This window comes from Natator depressus, chromosome 2 (genome assembly GCF_965152275.1).
Source record: "Natator depressus isolate rNatDep1 chromosome 2, rNatDep2.hap1, whole genome shotgun sequence".
Lineage (NCBI taxonomy): Eukaryota > Metazoa > Chordata > Testudines > Cheloniidae > Natator > Natator depressus.
In genome coordinates, this window is record NC_134235.1 from 248368679 (window position 1) to 248385281 (window position 16603).

Here is a 16603-nt window from a genome sequence, read left to right on the forward strand (position 1 = left end):
AATAAATTGGTTAGTCTCTAAGGTGCCACAAGTACTCCTTTTCTTTTTATAAGTATAACAGTAAATACCAGCAGCCACTATAGGTCTATAGGAATGCCAAGTCAGCCGATGTATCCATCCTGCTGTTGAGATTTCAGTGAGTCAGAACTATGACTTGTGCATATTCCATCTTGTAATACACCATGAGATGGTTGGAGCGCCAGTGATGGAAGTCCCATGCCTAGCCTGATTGGTTTCAGCGTAAAGATTTTTTTTTTTTAAACTCTTGTGCTATGGCTGTGTGTGCAGCCAAGAAACAGTTCTTTCCCTCCATGATAGCATCTGCAGATTTATTTCAGATGGTAGATCATCTGGTAAATCTGGACTGTCTCAGCTCAGTAGCTGGTCTGAGTCCCTCCCATTGTAAGGAAATTGTTTTGCTCTTTTGTGGACAATATTGATCAGATTAGAGATGGCTTATCTGTTTCCGGGGTGACAAAACAAGCTCTTGAGGGAACAAGGGCCTTGTCTTCACTCCTGGAATTTCAGCCAGTAATGCTCCCTGAGGTACTAGAGATGTTGGGAGAATTTTGTCCCTCAGCCTTTGCTTTGGATCCATGTTCTTCCTGGCTGCTGAAGGCCAGAGAGGAAATACTTATGGAGATTGTCAGCGTCTCTCTTGGAGGAAGCATTAGCGCCACTTTTGCTTAAGAAGACATCACTGGCCACTGCAATCTTGCTAATTATCAACCAGTATCACATCTTTCCCTTTTTGACTAAGATTGTGCAGAAGGTTATGGTGAGACAGCTCTCACAGTATCTGGAAGACTTTGACCTCCTTGACCCTTTGTCAATCTGGCTATAGACCTGGCTATGGCACAGAGACTGAATTGATCACACTGGTGGCTGATCTCCTTCTTGTTAGGGATGAAGACAATGTCAGTGGTATTAGATCTGCATCAGCTGCCTTTGATCAGTGGCCTTGTTCTTTACTCTCAGAAACCCCTATTAAAACAGATCTTAATGGGTATTTGTGTGCAATTGCTTGTCTTCTTGGAAGAGTTTTCAAGGATGGGGTGCTGCAGGTTGCCACTGTGTCATCCCTTCTGTTCAACATCTATATGGGACCCTTAGAAGGGTTAATAAGGAGCCATGGGGGTTTAGTGTTTTCAGTATGCTGATGACACCAGTCTATAGGTCTCTGTCTCATCTGACTTGGATGATGGGTTCAGTGCCTCAGCCCATGTCTGGTTGAAATTGGGGCATAGATGAGAGCGACGTGGCTGAAGCTCAATTCAGACAAGACGGAGATGGTGATGATGGGTTGGGGGAAACAGCCGGAAGCGGTGGTGGAGGTGATATCGGGGATTATCACTGCCATTAGTTGTTAGTGTTCACAATTTAGGGTTATTTTAGACTCCCAGCTGCTGTTTGAGGATCGTATTACAGCAGTGACTGAGTCAGCTTTTCCTCATCTGCATCTGAGTAAGTGGTTGCAACCTTTCATTTTGGATGCAAACCTCGCCACTGTTATCCCTGCTTTTGTAAGACCCGGCTATTGCAGTGCTCTCTACCTGGGGCCACTGTCCCAGGGTACAATCTAGACCGATGAACAGCTGTGTCCCCTCAGTTCTCCAACCTGGGGCGCCTTTTACACTGCTTTGCTGTGAGAGTTATCACTCCTGGTCTCCTCTCACATAGCCTCCAGCAAGTAAGTTGCTCCCAGTTATAGTGTATGAGTGCTATAGCCAGCCACCCATGAATTACACTGCAGAGTAAAAAGAAAAGGAGTACTAGTGGCACCTTAGAGACTAACCAATTTATTTGAGCATGAGCTTTCGAAAGCTCGTGCTCAAATAAATTGGTTAGTCTCTAAGGTGCCACTAGTACTCCTTTTCTTTTTGTGAATACAGACTAACACGGCTGGTACTCTGAAAACTGCAGAGTAACACCATCAAATTTCCAGCCCCAAACTTCCCCCCAGAAATGTACATTTTGTACTGCCCAGCTCTCTCCTAGACAATACAAGTTCATATAAAATCCGTCATTTTATTAATAGAAAATGATATGCACAAATCCTGTTATCCCAAAGGGAACTTCCCAAACACTTCAATCCAAACACATTGGTTTAGATAAAATAAAACAAGTTTATTAATTACAAAAGATAGATTTTAAGTGATTACCAGTAATGAGGCATCAAAGTCAAAATTGGTTACAAGAAAATAAAAGTAAAACACAACTAATGCCTAATTTAACAAGCTAAGTGAACTCAAAGCAAAGGTCTCTCTCACCACATGTTACAGCAGTCTTACTGCCTGAATTCCTTTCAGTCAGGATTCTCCCCCAATCCAAAGTTGTTTCCTCTGTTCTTCAGGTGTTGTGGGTGCTGTGGGTAGAGAAAAAGGGAGGAATTATTTGGGGCGCCTACTCTATCCTCATAGTTCTTTCTCTTCTTCAAGAATCATCTCCAGCTCAGGTTCAGAAGACATAAAGTCTGTGTGGATGGGAACCCCCTCCTCTTTTTTTGTGAAATTACAGATTTTCACCCATGTCCTCTTTCCTGCCAAAAAATGGCCATTTAACAGGCGATGGTCCAGTTGATTTTGTTGACACCTGGGTGAGGCGTTGGCTAGCCTTTTGTCTCTGGGGAATGGTTTGTGGCTGCTTCCCCCAGACTGGAACATGTCTTAGTAATACCATACAGTGGAATCTTATAACTTTACATGCAGTGTTGCCACACATATTTTACCAGGACATATGATCAGCAAATTACAAGTTTTCAAATGATACCTTACAAGGCATACGTTATACAAGATTTATCATAGTCCTGTAAAAGGGGTGAATATAGGGGTCCAGACTGTCAAAGCCCCACCTTAAAACCATTCAGAGACTGAAGCTGGTGCAGAATGCAGCAGCTCAGTTACTGAGCAGGGCATCATACTGGGATCACATGACCTCAGAGCTCCAGGATATGCACTTGCTGCCCATTGGTGGAGTTCAAAGTGTTGATTATGACCTATAAAGCCCTAAATGGCCTGGGATCGGCCTCCCTGAGGGGTTGTCTCTCTCGCCAGGCCATACTACCACTGCTGCAGTTAACAGGGTTACCTGAGCTGGATCCCCCTTCTTATAAAAAAGAGGGACAGCTGGAAGGACATTCTCTGTGAGGGCTCTGGAACTTGTTCTCCCTCCATCCTCCCCAAACCTCTCTTACCCTCCTTTGGTCTGAAATATCCCGTTTGGTGACTATTTGGGCATGCTACAAAAGACATCTGTTTGATATGGTCTCTGGAGATGGCTGAGGGTATGCTTCCCAGATGATGATTAAGGCAGGTGGTTGGCAGAGTTCCACTGGAACGGATTTTAATGTTGCTGAGATTTAATTCAATTGTATGTATTGTGTAATTAATTATGTGAGACAGCCTAGAGCCTTAGATAGGCATCTTTATTATTTGAATTTAAATAAACAAAAACAAATAAATGCACCAGAGGAATGACGTTCACAAGGTAGCAATATAACTGTGTTCATTCAGGAACCCAGAAATGCAGGTAAGTCATTTTTCCTTTTTGCTTGGCATTAGTTTTCATCTCCAATCCAAAACAGCGAAGTGAAGTGACAACTGGTGTCAAGCCTTTGGCTTTCGTCGGAAGCAGCTGACCAAAACAACTTGGCAGTTTCCAAGCTAAGGCTGAACACACATTCAATTTAACTAAAAGAAAAAAAAAAGTGACAAATTTTAGAACAAATGGGAAAAAAGCTCTTTTTAAAAAAAAAAAGTGACAGTGAATACAACAGGAACAGAGCTGGCCAACAGAGAGGCAGTCTAAGTTGTAAACTCTGTTCAGTTACATCTTTTCACCATGAGCCATTTCTAACTACTTAGATTAAGATTTTTGTTTTAATTAAAAGGTGCTTAAAGTATTAAGGACCGTGCCAAGATAGCTTTATTGAAGCCTAAAGGGAAAACTGCCACAGCATAGAAAAAAATATTGCAGAAAAACTGAAACAGAATTGCCAATTCTGCCTGGGTGTTTGCTACATTGGGGGACTTTTTTTTCCTCCTTCAGTAACTCTGCCATAGGCCAGGTATGCATTCTTGGTTGGAATTTCATAAAAGCCAAGCATTGACTGCATCTGATTCTTTTAGCTAGCCAGCTAGTAAGCCATCCAGCTATCTTATGTCATCAGCATCACTTTGTGGTGCTACATGAATTGCCCAACCATTTGCATGATTTGTGTACTGGCACCAAAATACAAAAGTTAATATGCAAAAGGCAAAATTTTATCACAAAAGCAGAACCAACTTTCGTTCACAGTATTGTACTTACGTTCCATAGTCTTTTGTAGCACCAGGTACACCAATTTAAATAAAAAACTATCCACAGCTGATATATTTCTGAGGCACTTAAAGTGCTTCCCTCATTAAAATTAGTCCCTGTTCTCTATGCACAATAATGTAGCTCAATTTGTAGCCATTCTCCACTGATATATTGTCCTATAAATTGCAAAGTGAGCATGAAGCATAAAACATTACCCAAAGGAAGGCAGTACTATGCAAATGATGGGTGTAAATGATTATACAAAGAGGGTCAGGTCTATTGTCTGGTCTACTCTGATTTTTAGCATGGTTCAGGGAAGAACCTGTAGGAGTAGTGGGATCAAGTTAGAGAAAGGAAAACTTAATCTAAATAGCTGAAAAAACCTTTAGGTCATGTGAAGTCTAGAAGACTCTGGCGTAGCCTCAGGAAGCACACCCCTTGAGCCAGGTTACACTAGATTGAATAAAACTAAAAAATGCTGCAGTGGCAGGGGTTGGACAGTAGATGTCTTTCCTATTTCTAGTTTCTATCATTCTAGTGGTGTGTCTTACTGCTGTCCCTCTTTCTCCTACCCACCTTCACTTGCCTCCATCTCTATTCCATATTAGGTTTCAGAGTAACAGCCGTGTTAGTCTGTATTCGCAAAAAGAAAAGGAGTACTTGTGGCACCTTAGAGACTAACCAATTTATTTGAGCATAAGCTTTCGTGAGCTACAGCTCACTTCATCGGATGCATACTGTGGAAAGTACAGAAGATCTTTTTATACACACAAACCATGAAAAAATGGGTGTTTATCACTACAAAAGGTTTTCTCTCCCCCCACAAACCCACTCTCCTGCTGGTAATAGCTTATCTAAAGTGATCACTCTCCTTACAATGTGTATGATAATCACGGTGGGCCATTTCCAACACAAATCCAGGTTTTCTCCCCCCTTTCCCCCCCCCACACAAACCCACTCTCCGGGGGGGGGGGTAAAAGGGGGGGAGAAAACCTGGATTTTTGTTGGAAATGGCCCAACTTGATTATCATACACATTGTAAGGAGAGTGATCACTTTAGATAAGCTATTACCAGCAGGAGAGTGGGGTGGGGGGAGAGAAAACCTTTTGTCGTGGTAAACACCCACTTTTTCATGGTTTGTGTGTATAAAAAGATCTTCTGTACTTTCCACAGTATGCATCCGCTGAAGTGAGCTGTAGCTCACGAAAGCTTATGCTCAAATAAATTGGTTAGTCTCTAAGGTGCCACAAGTCCTCCTTTTCTTATTCCATGTTACTGTCTACTCTTCATTTTTTACTCTTGAGGTACTTCTCCGGGTGGTTTCAGTAGTCTTTACTTTCCCTGATAGACTTTCTAAGTTATTCCGGTTTATTTGTCAAACTCATCCTATTGGAATGCTTCATGATATTCAGTGATTTGTGTTGAAGTGTTTATCTGCAGATATTTTTACCTAGAGTTAACTATCAGTTTGTTTTCAAATGTGTAAACTGCCTCAAGTTAAGGCTAGGGTGGACACTTCCCAAACGTTCAATCCAGGCTAGAGGTAGAATCTGATCCTGCAAACCATGTACGTATGTTCTTAACTTTATTCACAAATGCATATTTCCAGGATTACAAGAAGAAATAATTATTACAGTGAACTAAATGCCATGGTAGCCAAATGATTATAAATTGCAGGGTCTGAAGATACTTGTGAACATAACTTCCCCATCAGTAGTAAAAATTTAAATTTCATCTTTAATGTTTACAGTGCTGCCAGCTCTTGCGATTTTATTGTGAATCTTGTGATATTGGGTGTTTCTTTTTAAAGCCTTAGATCCTGGAGTCATATTATTTTGAAAGAAAGCTTAAATTTAAAAAAAGAGGGGAAAAAGGTGTGTTTCTTACCTTCATAGTTTGCAGAGAAAACCCAAGTGTACCCTAAAGGTTTAAAAAATAGAAGGCAAATAAAAAAAACATTGTTTTTGTTTTGTTAAATGTCATGAATTTTAAACCACTCGTGATTTTTTGACACTTTGAGTTATCAATACAGTTGATATTTGCCAGGTATAATAAATATAGCTAAAGAAAAACTTCAAATGCGATGTTCCCTCAAAAATATAATTAATAAGAAAATCAGTCTCATAAAACAGAAATTTTTTCCCCAGCCTGACTTTGATTTATTTTCTCCTTATACTTCTGTGCATTGTGGTTACCTAAGACATTCTTCCATACTATGATATACTGAATTAGAGTTGGTTTACTTGCTTAAATTTGTGGGATTATTGTTTTCTCTCTCTTTTTTTAGAAATTCTCCCTATATGTTTTTTCCTAAAATCATCCAGTCAGTCTTCCTTACAACATGCTCATTCATTACATTTACTAAATTTAGGAAATTGCTAAATCCATGTAAATCACTGGACAAATAATTGAATAAATATGTGAGTGTCATGGTTGTATTGATTTTTAGTTTATTGTATCTTACATAGGTAGTTCTGATGACCCTCTGGCTGACCTTTCAGAGGTCTTGAACACAGATGATGATATTCTTGGAATACTTTCTGATGATTTAGTAAAGTCTGGAGATCACTCAGGTATGAGCTTTTAACGGCTCCTTGGTGACTGTTTTCTTTGTTCTCTTGATTATAGACACATTTCATGTGTTATGTTCACAGGTTATGTGATGTGTGGCTTTGATATTTATGTAACTGTTATATCAATTTCAGAAGGACTTTTATCTCTTCTTTTACAAAAAACCAAAAACTCTTCAGTATTTTGTTTTATTCAGCCCTTTGCTTTGCTGCTTATAAAGGAATAAAAACAGCTGCTGATGTCTGTCATACCTGCGTAGCTTTTTCAGCATGCAGCAGTGTATGCTCTTAGTTTATTTTTCTTTTTTTCTTTTCTCTTGTTATAATCATCCATTTTATCTGGTTTGGGTCCTGTAGGTCTTGATTTATGCACTTTCCAGGTTGAGAACTCACCCTCCCCATTTGGTAAGAAACTAAACAATGGATGACCCATGGTTAGAAGTAGTCATCTTTCCTAGTGGTTTCAGCTGAAGGAACTGTTTGTGCATGCATAGATGTTAGTGCATCATTACTCTGTGTAACTAATCCATGCTTTCATTTTTTGCTATCTTTCTGTGTTGTTTGAGCCAAGCACAATTTACAAAACCTGCACTGTGCACTTGATAGAATTCTAGATAGTTTTCTTTTGAATTTTTTGAATACATGTGCTATTTTTGTGTGTTTCACAATGCAAAACTATGCATTTCCTTGCTTTCTTTCATATTTGACAGTCTTACACATAGTTATATTAGTGATATATTTGTTTTTAATTTAAAAACACATCTTAATTATGCCTATGTATAAAGCATGAATAAAAAGATCAACGTCAGTCTTTTTTTTATCACTGGTGATGATTGATCACTTTTACATAAAACTTCTATATAAAAACACAGGTTTATGATAACTAGAAGAAGCAGGCTACATTATTTTAAAGGTGCTTCTTAGTTGGAATTTGGTGCTGCAATACCTTTCAAGTACTAAAGTCCCTTGTGTACAGTAGTACCAAGAGTCTGTTGCTTCTGAGATATTTTTCTTAACTTTTAAAAGGTTATAATAAATGTCACAGAATAAGTAACTATTGTATTTTCTCAACACCCACAACTGTATTTTCTAATTTAAAGCAGAATATTTTAGCCCTGTTTTGAAAGTAGAAGCTGCTGCCATTTTAATATAGGCCAGATATTTACTAGTGTGAACTGTATTTTAGTAGATATTTAATCTAACACAGGAGGACTCAGTGAGTTTTGGGGGATACTTAAGGTCAAAGGTAACTTCCAGTCAGGTTTAAATGTACCTGCTACAGGAAATTCCTTTTTTTTTAAATAAACAAAATAAAAAGTTCTAAGAGAATTAAATGTTTGAAAACATTCTGTGACTAAATTTAGAAGTCCCATTACAACAAAATTTGGTTCAAAGTCTTCTAATTCTAAATTTCATTAGATTAGATGCCTTCCTCAAACTATGCAACAATCTAAATTGGATATTTTCTGTTTGTTATTGATGTTTTATTTTCCCTTGAACATCAACTTTTAGATTTTAGCAGATGGCTTTAGTTTACAACTAAACTGTAACCAAAAATCATTTTGGAAATGTTTTATGCCCTTTGTCCTGTGTCAGTAGATTTCCTTGTTTACGGCTGACTTAATATTCTTACCTCTTCAGCTGGACTAGATATTGGTCCCATCTCTGATGATCCTTCCTCTCTGCCTCAGCCAAGTGTCAATCAGAGTTCACGGCCCCTCAGTGAAGAACAATTAGATGGAATTCTCAGTCCAGAACTAGACAAAATGGTCACAGATGGTAAAATGTTTGTCTTACATCTTGACTTTGTAGAATACTTAAGCAAATGCTTCCTATTTTCTATTATAACTATGTAATTTTAAAATTAGCCTTTGCAATTGCAATTACAGAATTAATTTTATTATGTTTTATCTAGGAGCATGAAATGAATTATTGCTAATTTTGTGTTATTTTTACTTTGCCCAGGTGCAATTCTTGGTAAACTGTACAAAATTCCAGGTATGTGTTCTTGAGCGTCGCTGTCTTTTTTTATTAAATTTAGTTTATATAACAGAACCTGCCAAGTTATGCATATTATTTTTACAGAGCTGGGAGGAAAGGATGTGGAAGACTTGTTCACTGCTGTACTGAGTCCTGCAACCACTCAGCCAACTCCTTTGCCACAGCCTCCACCTCAGTTAATGCCTTTACACAATCAGGGTATGGTCTTCTGTTTCTTTTAAAAACAGACTGTACAAAACCAATTGTGTATCTTTCATAGTATAAATATGATGATAAACTATGCTAGGGTAAAAAGAAAAGGAGTACTTGTGGCACCTTAGAGACTAACCAATTTATTTGAGCATAAGCTTTCGTGAGCTACAGGTAAATAGTCTATATGCTTTATTTCACAAATCATCTTGAAATTGAGTGTCTGATACATATGTGAATGGATTTTGATATCTGAGAGGAAAAGCTATCTTTTGTTAGACGGACTTTTTGTGAAATACTGGAGCTGTTACACCGGGTGACTGTGGTATAGTACTGTAAGTGGTCTGCAATAAAGCAGGGCTCCTATTATGACATTTTGTCTCATTGCTTTGTCAGTACATCTAAGCACACTCTCACGGTGAAGAAGGAGCTAATCTGCCCCTTAACTGTAACATTTTTGTCTAAATGTGACAGTGCCATTCAGTCTAATTTCTGTAAAAAGGTTAATTTAAGAAAATTGACTAGCACTATTCAAACAAGGAAGAGAGAACTAGCATAATTTTGCAATATTTACAATAACAAAAAATGCAAAAACAAATCAAATTTGTTGTTTCTCAAGCCATGATTCCAGAAGAAGGCTGGTTATCAGACTTACTTTATTTAGTTCTACCATCTTGGATAGATTTTTCTGAGAAAATGCTGGAATAAGTATCCTAGAATTCTAGGTTTTCACTCGGAGTGCCCCATCAATGGTATTTCATGGGCTGTTTACATGAGGGGTTCCCAGGCTTTGTTCCATGAGGCGCACCTGTGCAGCTGCATTATGCACTGCGGCCCACTATTAACACAGTTCTGTCAGGGAGAGTGGCACCATGGGGCGTGCATGGCCCCTCACCTCAGCAGGGACCAGGGCAAGCAAGAGGGTGAAGGGGCCAGGCAAGTGCCACAGCCTGCTCCTGCCGACACCCTCCACCTCAGCAGCCCACTGAGTGCCTTGAGCTCATTACCTGGAAGCCATGCCCCAGGCACTCACCCAGCACCTTAGCATGCCTCACAGGCACCCTCTGCCCAGGAACAAGGGAGGAGCTCAGGGGTTCAAAGTGCTGGACAAAGGTAGCCGCTCAGACTGGGCCTGGCCATTAACTGTGACAGTCCTGATCACAGCATTGTCCAGGAGGAAACAGAGCGGCACTGCTGAGCCCAGGTCCCTGGGAAGGCCGCAGGGCCAATACTCCAGGGGTCCTGATACCCACAGACCATGGGGTGTGCAGGCTCAGAGTGGGAACAGCAGCAAACCTTCCAACCGCCCTGAGTGCCACCACCTCTTGGCCGGCCCCATTTCCTCGCCCGGCATCTCTGCTTCACCCTCTGTCGCCTGCTGGGGATGCTGGGCTCCTCTGACCCTGGGTGAGGGTCATCGCCAGCCGCGACTATGCCAATGTGTATAGTTTTGGGGGGGAGCAACAGCCCCCTACCCTACCCTAACCCCAATGTCCGTCCCCCGTCCCCCGTCCCCCCCCCCCCGCTGGCAGACCACCCAGCACTGTGTTGTGGCCCACTTTTAGGTCGGGGCACACAGTTTGGCAACCCATGTTTTACATAATATCCAGGTGCATAGTTAAAAGCACTCTTTTCTCATCAGCCATCGTCTCTAGTAGAGTTGGCACTAGCTTAGGTGCAAGCAGAGAGCCCATTATGATGTATTTGTGCTTCAGAAATCTATTCCAGTGTCTAAATTGATTTCAGTAGTGAGTAATTCTAGAACCACCAGATATCTAAGAAAGGAAAAAATGATTTGTTTGTTAATGTGGATGAATTTCTAGAAAAATATAAGACTTCAAAAAGTTCTAAAAATGAGATAATTTAAAGCAAATGAGAGGTAATAGATTACTTGGCCAGTTTGTTCATACGTCATGTCTGCACTAATATTTTAATGATACAAATAAAATGCTCTGCCTTAATAGTTGTGTAAAATTGCTAGACTGAATATTTTATTGAAATATTGAGGTACATTTGACTAGATTTATTTATTTCATTGATAAGAGTATTGAAATCATATGTTGGAAAACTTTACTCTGGTGTACCAACTGACTCTGAAGAGTAGATTCCTAGTTAAACGGTTAATATTTATTTAAGAATTGTAAAAGGAGATTGCGTGCAGTGCCTCTATGTCTGATATCTGGCATCATAGATATGATTTCCTTTTCTTTTTCTTGATGTAGCATTGGTTCTTCTTCAAGTAGTGTCCGTATGGGTGCTCCACTATAGGTGTATATGCCTCCCTGCGCTGCTGATCGTAGAACTTCAGTAGCAGTGTCCTTTGGGCCCGCACATGTGCTGTCTCTCCTCCTGCTGCGCCACGAGGCTAGCCAGCATGCACCAGCACGCCCCCGTCCTCGGTTCACTGTCCTTGCTCACTGTCCTCGGTTCCTTCTCAACTGTCCCTGGCTAGAGCTGGAGCCTTTAGCTGTCCGTTAGTAGATCGTTAACTCTCCTTTTAATATGTTAATCTTTAGCTTTTAGAAACCCTTTAGCCTCCTTTTGACTTTTATTTGGCTGTGCCTTTAAAAAAAAGAAGAAGAAAGAAAAGGCTTTGTTCTTGTGTAGACCCTCAATGGCGGGGGATCCCCTTGGACAAGGCTCTCCAGGCTTCAAGAAGTGTTGCACTTGCAGCGAGGCGATCCCAGTCACGGACAAGCACTCCCAGTGCATTCACTGCCTCGGCGAGAGCCGCATCCAACAAACATGTTCCCTCTGCAGCAGCTCTGACCAAGATTCCACAAGGACAGGGAGCTCTGCCAGAAAATCATCTTTATGGAGGCTGCTCTCTGATCCCCACCTTCTGGCGGGCATGACTCTTCCCCATAACCTTCGACTTCAAAGGATAGTGGGTTGAAGAAACGGTCCGGGGACTCCTCTCACAAGTCGAAAAAGAGAGCAAGGAGTCCCCTCAGCGAGCCCAGGAATAGCCGAAAGCAGTCACCATCTCATTCAGTATCTTGGGCACCGCTGACACCAAGATCATCTAGCACCCACACCTCATGGTGACCCTCGGTGTCCGGTACCATTGTTAGGCCCACGGACCCTTTGGACATGGGCACCGAATCTTTGGTACCTAGAGACAAGGGCAAACACACTAAGATGCTCCTGGTACATGAGCTGTCATCGGTATCGCCCATCCAGCACCGGAGAGATCAGTATGGACAAGGTCCCCATCTCCCCCAGCATTACCACTGACACCAGGATGCCCAGTACCAGCAGAATTCCATCAGGTCAGTGACCCCGCTATGTTGGAAACTCCTGACTCTCTGCCCCTCGGTGCTGAGATCACAGCACCAAGTCATGGCTGACCAAGGGGTATTTCCCCACAATCATGCTATGCCCCTCTGATGTCCAGTGATGGATCGTACAGCGAGCTGGAAAGGGTTTCTCCATACTCCTCCTGTGCTCCATATGGGACCCACTATCGACAGGGTCCAGGAATATACCACCAGATGGCACTGCCACCATCTTGGGTACTGTCACCCAGGAGCACCTCCCTCAGGCCCTATGCCACCGCAGTGGTCATTCTGGGGCCCCTGTGCAGTGCAGCCTACTTCGAGGGCACTGAGCATTGTCCAAGAGTCTCCCAGTCATGCTCCCTCGGCTACAGCGTCACAGGCCTCAGAACCCCAAGAAGTGGAGGAGCAAGAGGTGGACACAGAGGAGGAGGTCACACCCAAGGCCATATCCTCTTTTGCTGGATGAAGCAGTCGTGCTGTCACCACCTTCCATGGTGGATGACTTCCACTTGTTCCAAGAGCTGGCGAAGAGAGTCATGGAAACCCTCCTCATACCATTGGAGGAGGTTAAAGATACGCACCACCAGCTTATCGACATCCTCTATGCTTCATCTACCTCCATCAGACAGTGCTACCAGATTTGTAACATGAACGATCCATACACAGTCCAAAAGATCTATCTCATCATCTGTCGTCTTCTTTAAGAATGTCCCCATCTCAGAGATCTGCAGAGCGGCAGTCCACACATTCACAGAACATTATGCAATCACTAGGGACTCTGCCTCTGATGTCATTTTTGGCTTCACAGTACTATAATCTGTGATTAAACTGACCACAAAGTCCCAGCCCTCCAAGGGGGGTACTGCTTGGATTCGCCCACAGTGGAGCACCCATAGGGACACTATTCAAAGAAGGAGAAGAAATGACTCACCTTGTGCAGTAACGATGGTTCTTCGAGATGTGTGTCGCTGTGGCTGCTCCACTATATCTCCCTCCTCCCCTACTTTGGAGTTCGTGCTATGATTCTGCGGTAGAGAAGGAATTGAGGACAGTTAGCCCACGCGGCTTTCCATCCTCATGGCGCAACACAAGGAGACTGTGCATTTGAGGGCCCAATGGACACTGCTACTGAAGTTCTCCGATCAGCAGCGCAGGGATGCAGACACACCTATAGTGGAGCACCCATAGGGGGACACAAGATGAGTAACTTCTTTGTCTGGCTGTAATCTGAGAGATCAGAAAATAACAATAGCTGTTGTTGAAACACCAATTCATAATATTTGCTATGTCTCCTTTAGGGGAGAACTTTGAAGGCTAGAAATATCACAATGGTTGGCAGCCTGGGATTCTGTAGAGCTGTCTGTGTGCCATGTTCTAGTCTTTGCCGGTTGCCAACCAGACAATCTCAGTTGCTACATTACAGCTGAAGGGGTTTAGCTTTTATTATTGTTATCTTTTACAGTAGCACCCCTAGGTCCCAATAAGGACTGGGTCCCCACTGTGTTCCTTACCCTCATATCTGAACAACCACCAGTTACCTCTGCTGTAGAAGCAGGAGATCCTAGCTGCTGGTTGTAGGCCCCATGGATACACAGTTGCCAGTAATAAAAGAAAAATATGCCCAAATAACAAAGGATTTGGGGCCTGCTGTGCACCCATATACAGAAGAGTTGTGTGCACCTTTTGGTGAATTTTAGGTTATTTTCCATTAATTCATTTCCAAGTATTTAATAATATATAACCAAGCAGTATTAACAGATATTCAAATCACTAACTAAGTAAAAATAAATGCTCAAAGTTGCTCTTCTGTTTCCCCACCCCAAAAGATACATATATGTAAGATGGAATAATATAACACAGTCTAGCCTGAGATATAAAATTAGTTAAGTTGGGAAATTCTCAGAGAATCCTTTGATTTGCCAAAATCATAAGAAACATTTACATGTACAAAGGACTCAGTAAAGTTTATGGTGGTGGAGAATGATATATGTTCGTAAATCCTCTCCAAAAGGTTACGGTTGGCACATAGGAACGTATGACTGGAAGGGACCTCCTGGGTCATCGAGTCGAGTCCCCTCCTATCACAGACAGTCCCATCATTTAATCCTGTCAAATCATTTTATCAAGCTCCAGTTTAAAACTAGTTAGGCTGTTTCCTTCTACTACTGCTATTGGAAGTTGTACTAGAGCCTCACTCCTCTGAGGGTTAGAAACCTTCTAATTTACAGCATAAATGTATTCATGGTGAGCAACATAGAATGTACAAATAAGTAGTTTCTCATTAGACTAAAGGCCTGTTCCTCACCGAAGTTTGTCTTGAACACCTTGAAAGCCTTCAAACACTCATTCTTTACATTGATCATTTCAACTTTTGCCTTCCAGGGGAAAGTGTGTTTTCAAGAGTGCCACTTATGAATGGCCTGATTGGACTTACCCCCCATCTCCCTCATACACCTTTGGCTCCTGGAGGTGGACTAGGCACTTTCTCTCCTATTACACAACCACCGTACAGTGATACCAGGTAAGTCAAGCTGAAGAATGTGGAATTACTCAACAGTGAGCCTAGCTTGAGTGGTATCTGTGAAGCATACTTGCCACTGCACACTTTAAATGTTTATTATTTGACAGAGACATTAAATACATTTTAAAACATTTTTGCTCTTTTAAATCTTTACAAAAGACATGATACTAACTGCTGGAGTAGTTAACAGAGTGTTTACAAAATACATTTTCATATTATATTGAGAGGAAAATTAAACATCTGTCTTGATTTGTCAGGGATAAGAACCCAGCATTTAATCCAATAGTAAATGATCCTAACAGTTCATGGACACCATCTGCTCCCGCTATGGAAGGAGAAGGGGATACAATGTCCAATGCTCAAAGAAGCACTCTGAAGTGGGAAAAAGAAGAAGCACTAGGTGAAATGGCAACAGTAGCACCTGTTCTGTACACAAATATCAACTTCCCCAACCTAAAGGAAGAATTCCCAGGTAAGTGAATGATTTATTGTATAGGGGCACAAATTTTGTAACAGTTCTATTATGCACCTTTCTTCACCAAAGGATTAACTGTTTCTACTTCTAAAAATTGTCTGAACTATAAAATCATCAAAATCCTGCAAACTAGAACAATATATTGGTTTTTGTTGCAGACTGGACTACAAGAGTGAAGCAGATTGCTAAACTGTGGAGAAAAGCAAGCTCACAAGAAAGAGCACCATATGTGGTAAAAATAACTAAAACTAGCATTTGTACACTTTGGGAGACATTTAATCTGCAGGGTGTTTGATTTTAAAACTACTAAAAGTTCACTGATTCCAGAAGATGCAGTTGTAAACCTCTGTAATTTTAGAACTTGTTTCTAAAGCTATTTTCTCAGCCATTCAGTCTTAATATAAACTACGTCCATTTATTTATTTATATTACCTAGAGGCCCCAGCCGAGATCAGTATGCTAGGTGTTGTACATACACGTAGTAAGAGAGATACTCTTCCCCAAAGAGCTTACAGTCCAAATGTCTGCTGATGGTTATTATTCATGGACTACAGATGTGATTAACACTGTACCAACATAGAAGAAACCACAGTCCCCACCTCTAACAGCTTTCATTCTGAATAAGATAATTAAAACTACCAAGTGACTGAAGCTCAAAAGCCAGCTTTCCTGCTCTTACTGTAGCTTTCTTTACCTTATCACTTTTTAATATGTACCATCCCATCACTTTAAAAAGGGAGCAAAAATGTCATACCAATTTGAGGATTTTGTAAGAAGCTGCAGGCATTAGTTCAGCTGCCATTATGGCTTTGAGGCTGTCATCCTTGACTGCTTTTTAAAATCTTTAAAAGGTTCATTTCTGCAAGGTGCAATATCCATTTGAGAACTGTAACATAAATCTGAAAAAGCAACTGTCAGGATTTGATGCTCAGAAGGAGCCAGATTCAAAATGTCAGCCAGAAGCGACTCCCTGAAGCAGCCATTAAAAGTTTAAAAGCTCCAGTATTGCTTGAAAATGCTTATCTTAAGAGTTGTTGTTGTGCAATCCAATTTTTCTTTGTCCTTAATCCTATGCTTGTACTGTTAGCCTGGCTCAGAGTGAGATGCATAGAGGCTGTTTAATGTAGTCCACTAGTGCATATGATTCTCCTGTAACTGAAGTTCTCCAAATGAGTCCAAATGAACCTCTGTTGATTCATCTTACCTGTGAGCCGCCTGTTTTCTTCAGATCTTGGACCACACAAATATGAGATTTGATGTGTGTAT

At 41.2% G+C, this 16603-nt stretch overlaps 1 protein-coding gene across 2 annotated transcripts in view; it reads left to right on the forward strand.

The window, feature by feature from the left end:
• The window catches only part of KMT2C (lysine methyltransferase 2C), a 328020-nt gene that overhangs the window by 259629 nt on the left and 51788 nt on the right, over positions 1-16603 (forward strand). For both annotated transcript variants that reach the window (XM_074946303.1, XM_074946304.1), the window contains exons 27-34: positions 6769-6873; positions 7228-7275; positions 8512-8649; positions 8836-8868; positions 8956-9069; positions 14724-14862; positions 15120-15334; positions 15496-15569. In XM_074946303.1, coding sequence (XP_074802404.1) covers positions 6769-6873; positions 7228-7275; positions 8512-8649; positions 8836-8868; positions 8956-9069; positions 14724-14862; positions 15120-15334; positions 15496-15569 — 866 coding nt within the window. The remainder of the gene's footprint in view (positions 1-6768; positions 6874-7227; positions 7276-8511; positions 8650-8835; positions 8869-8955; positions 9070-14723; positions 14863-15119; positions 15335-15495; positions 15570-16603) is intronic.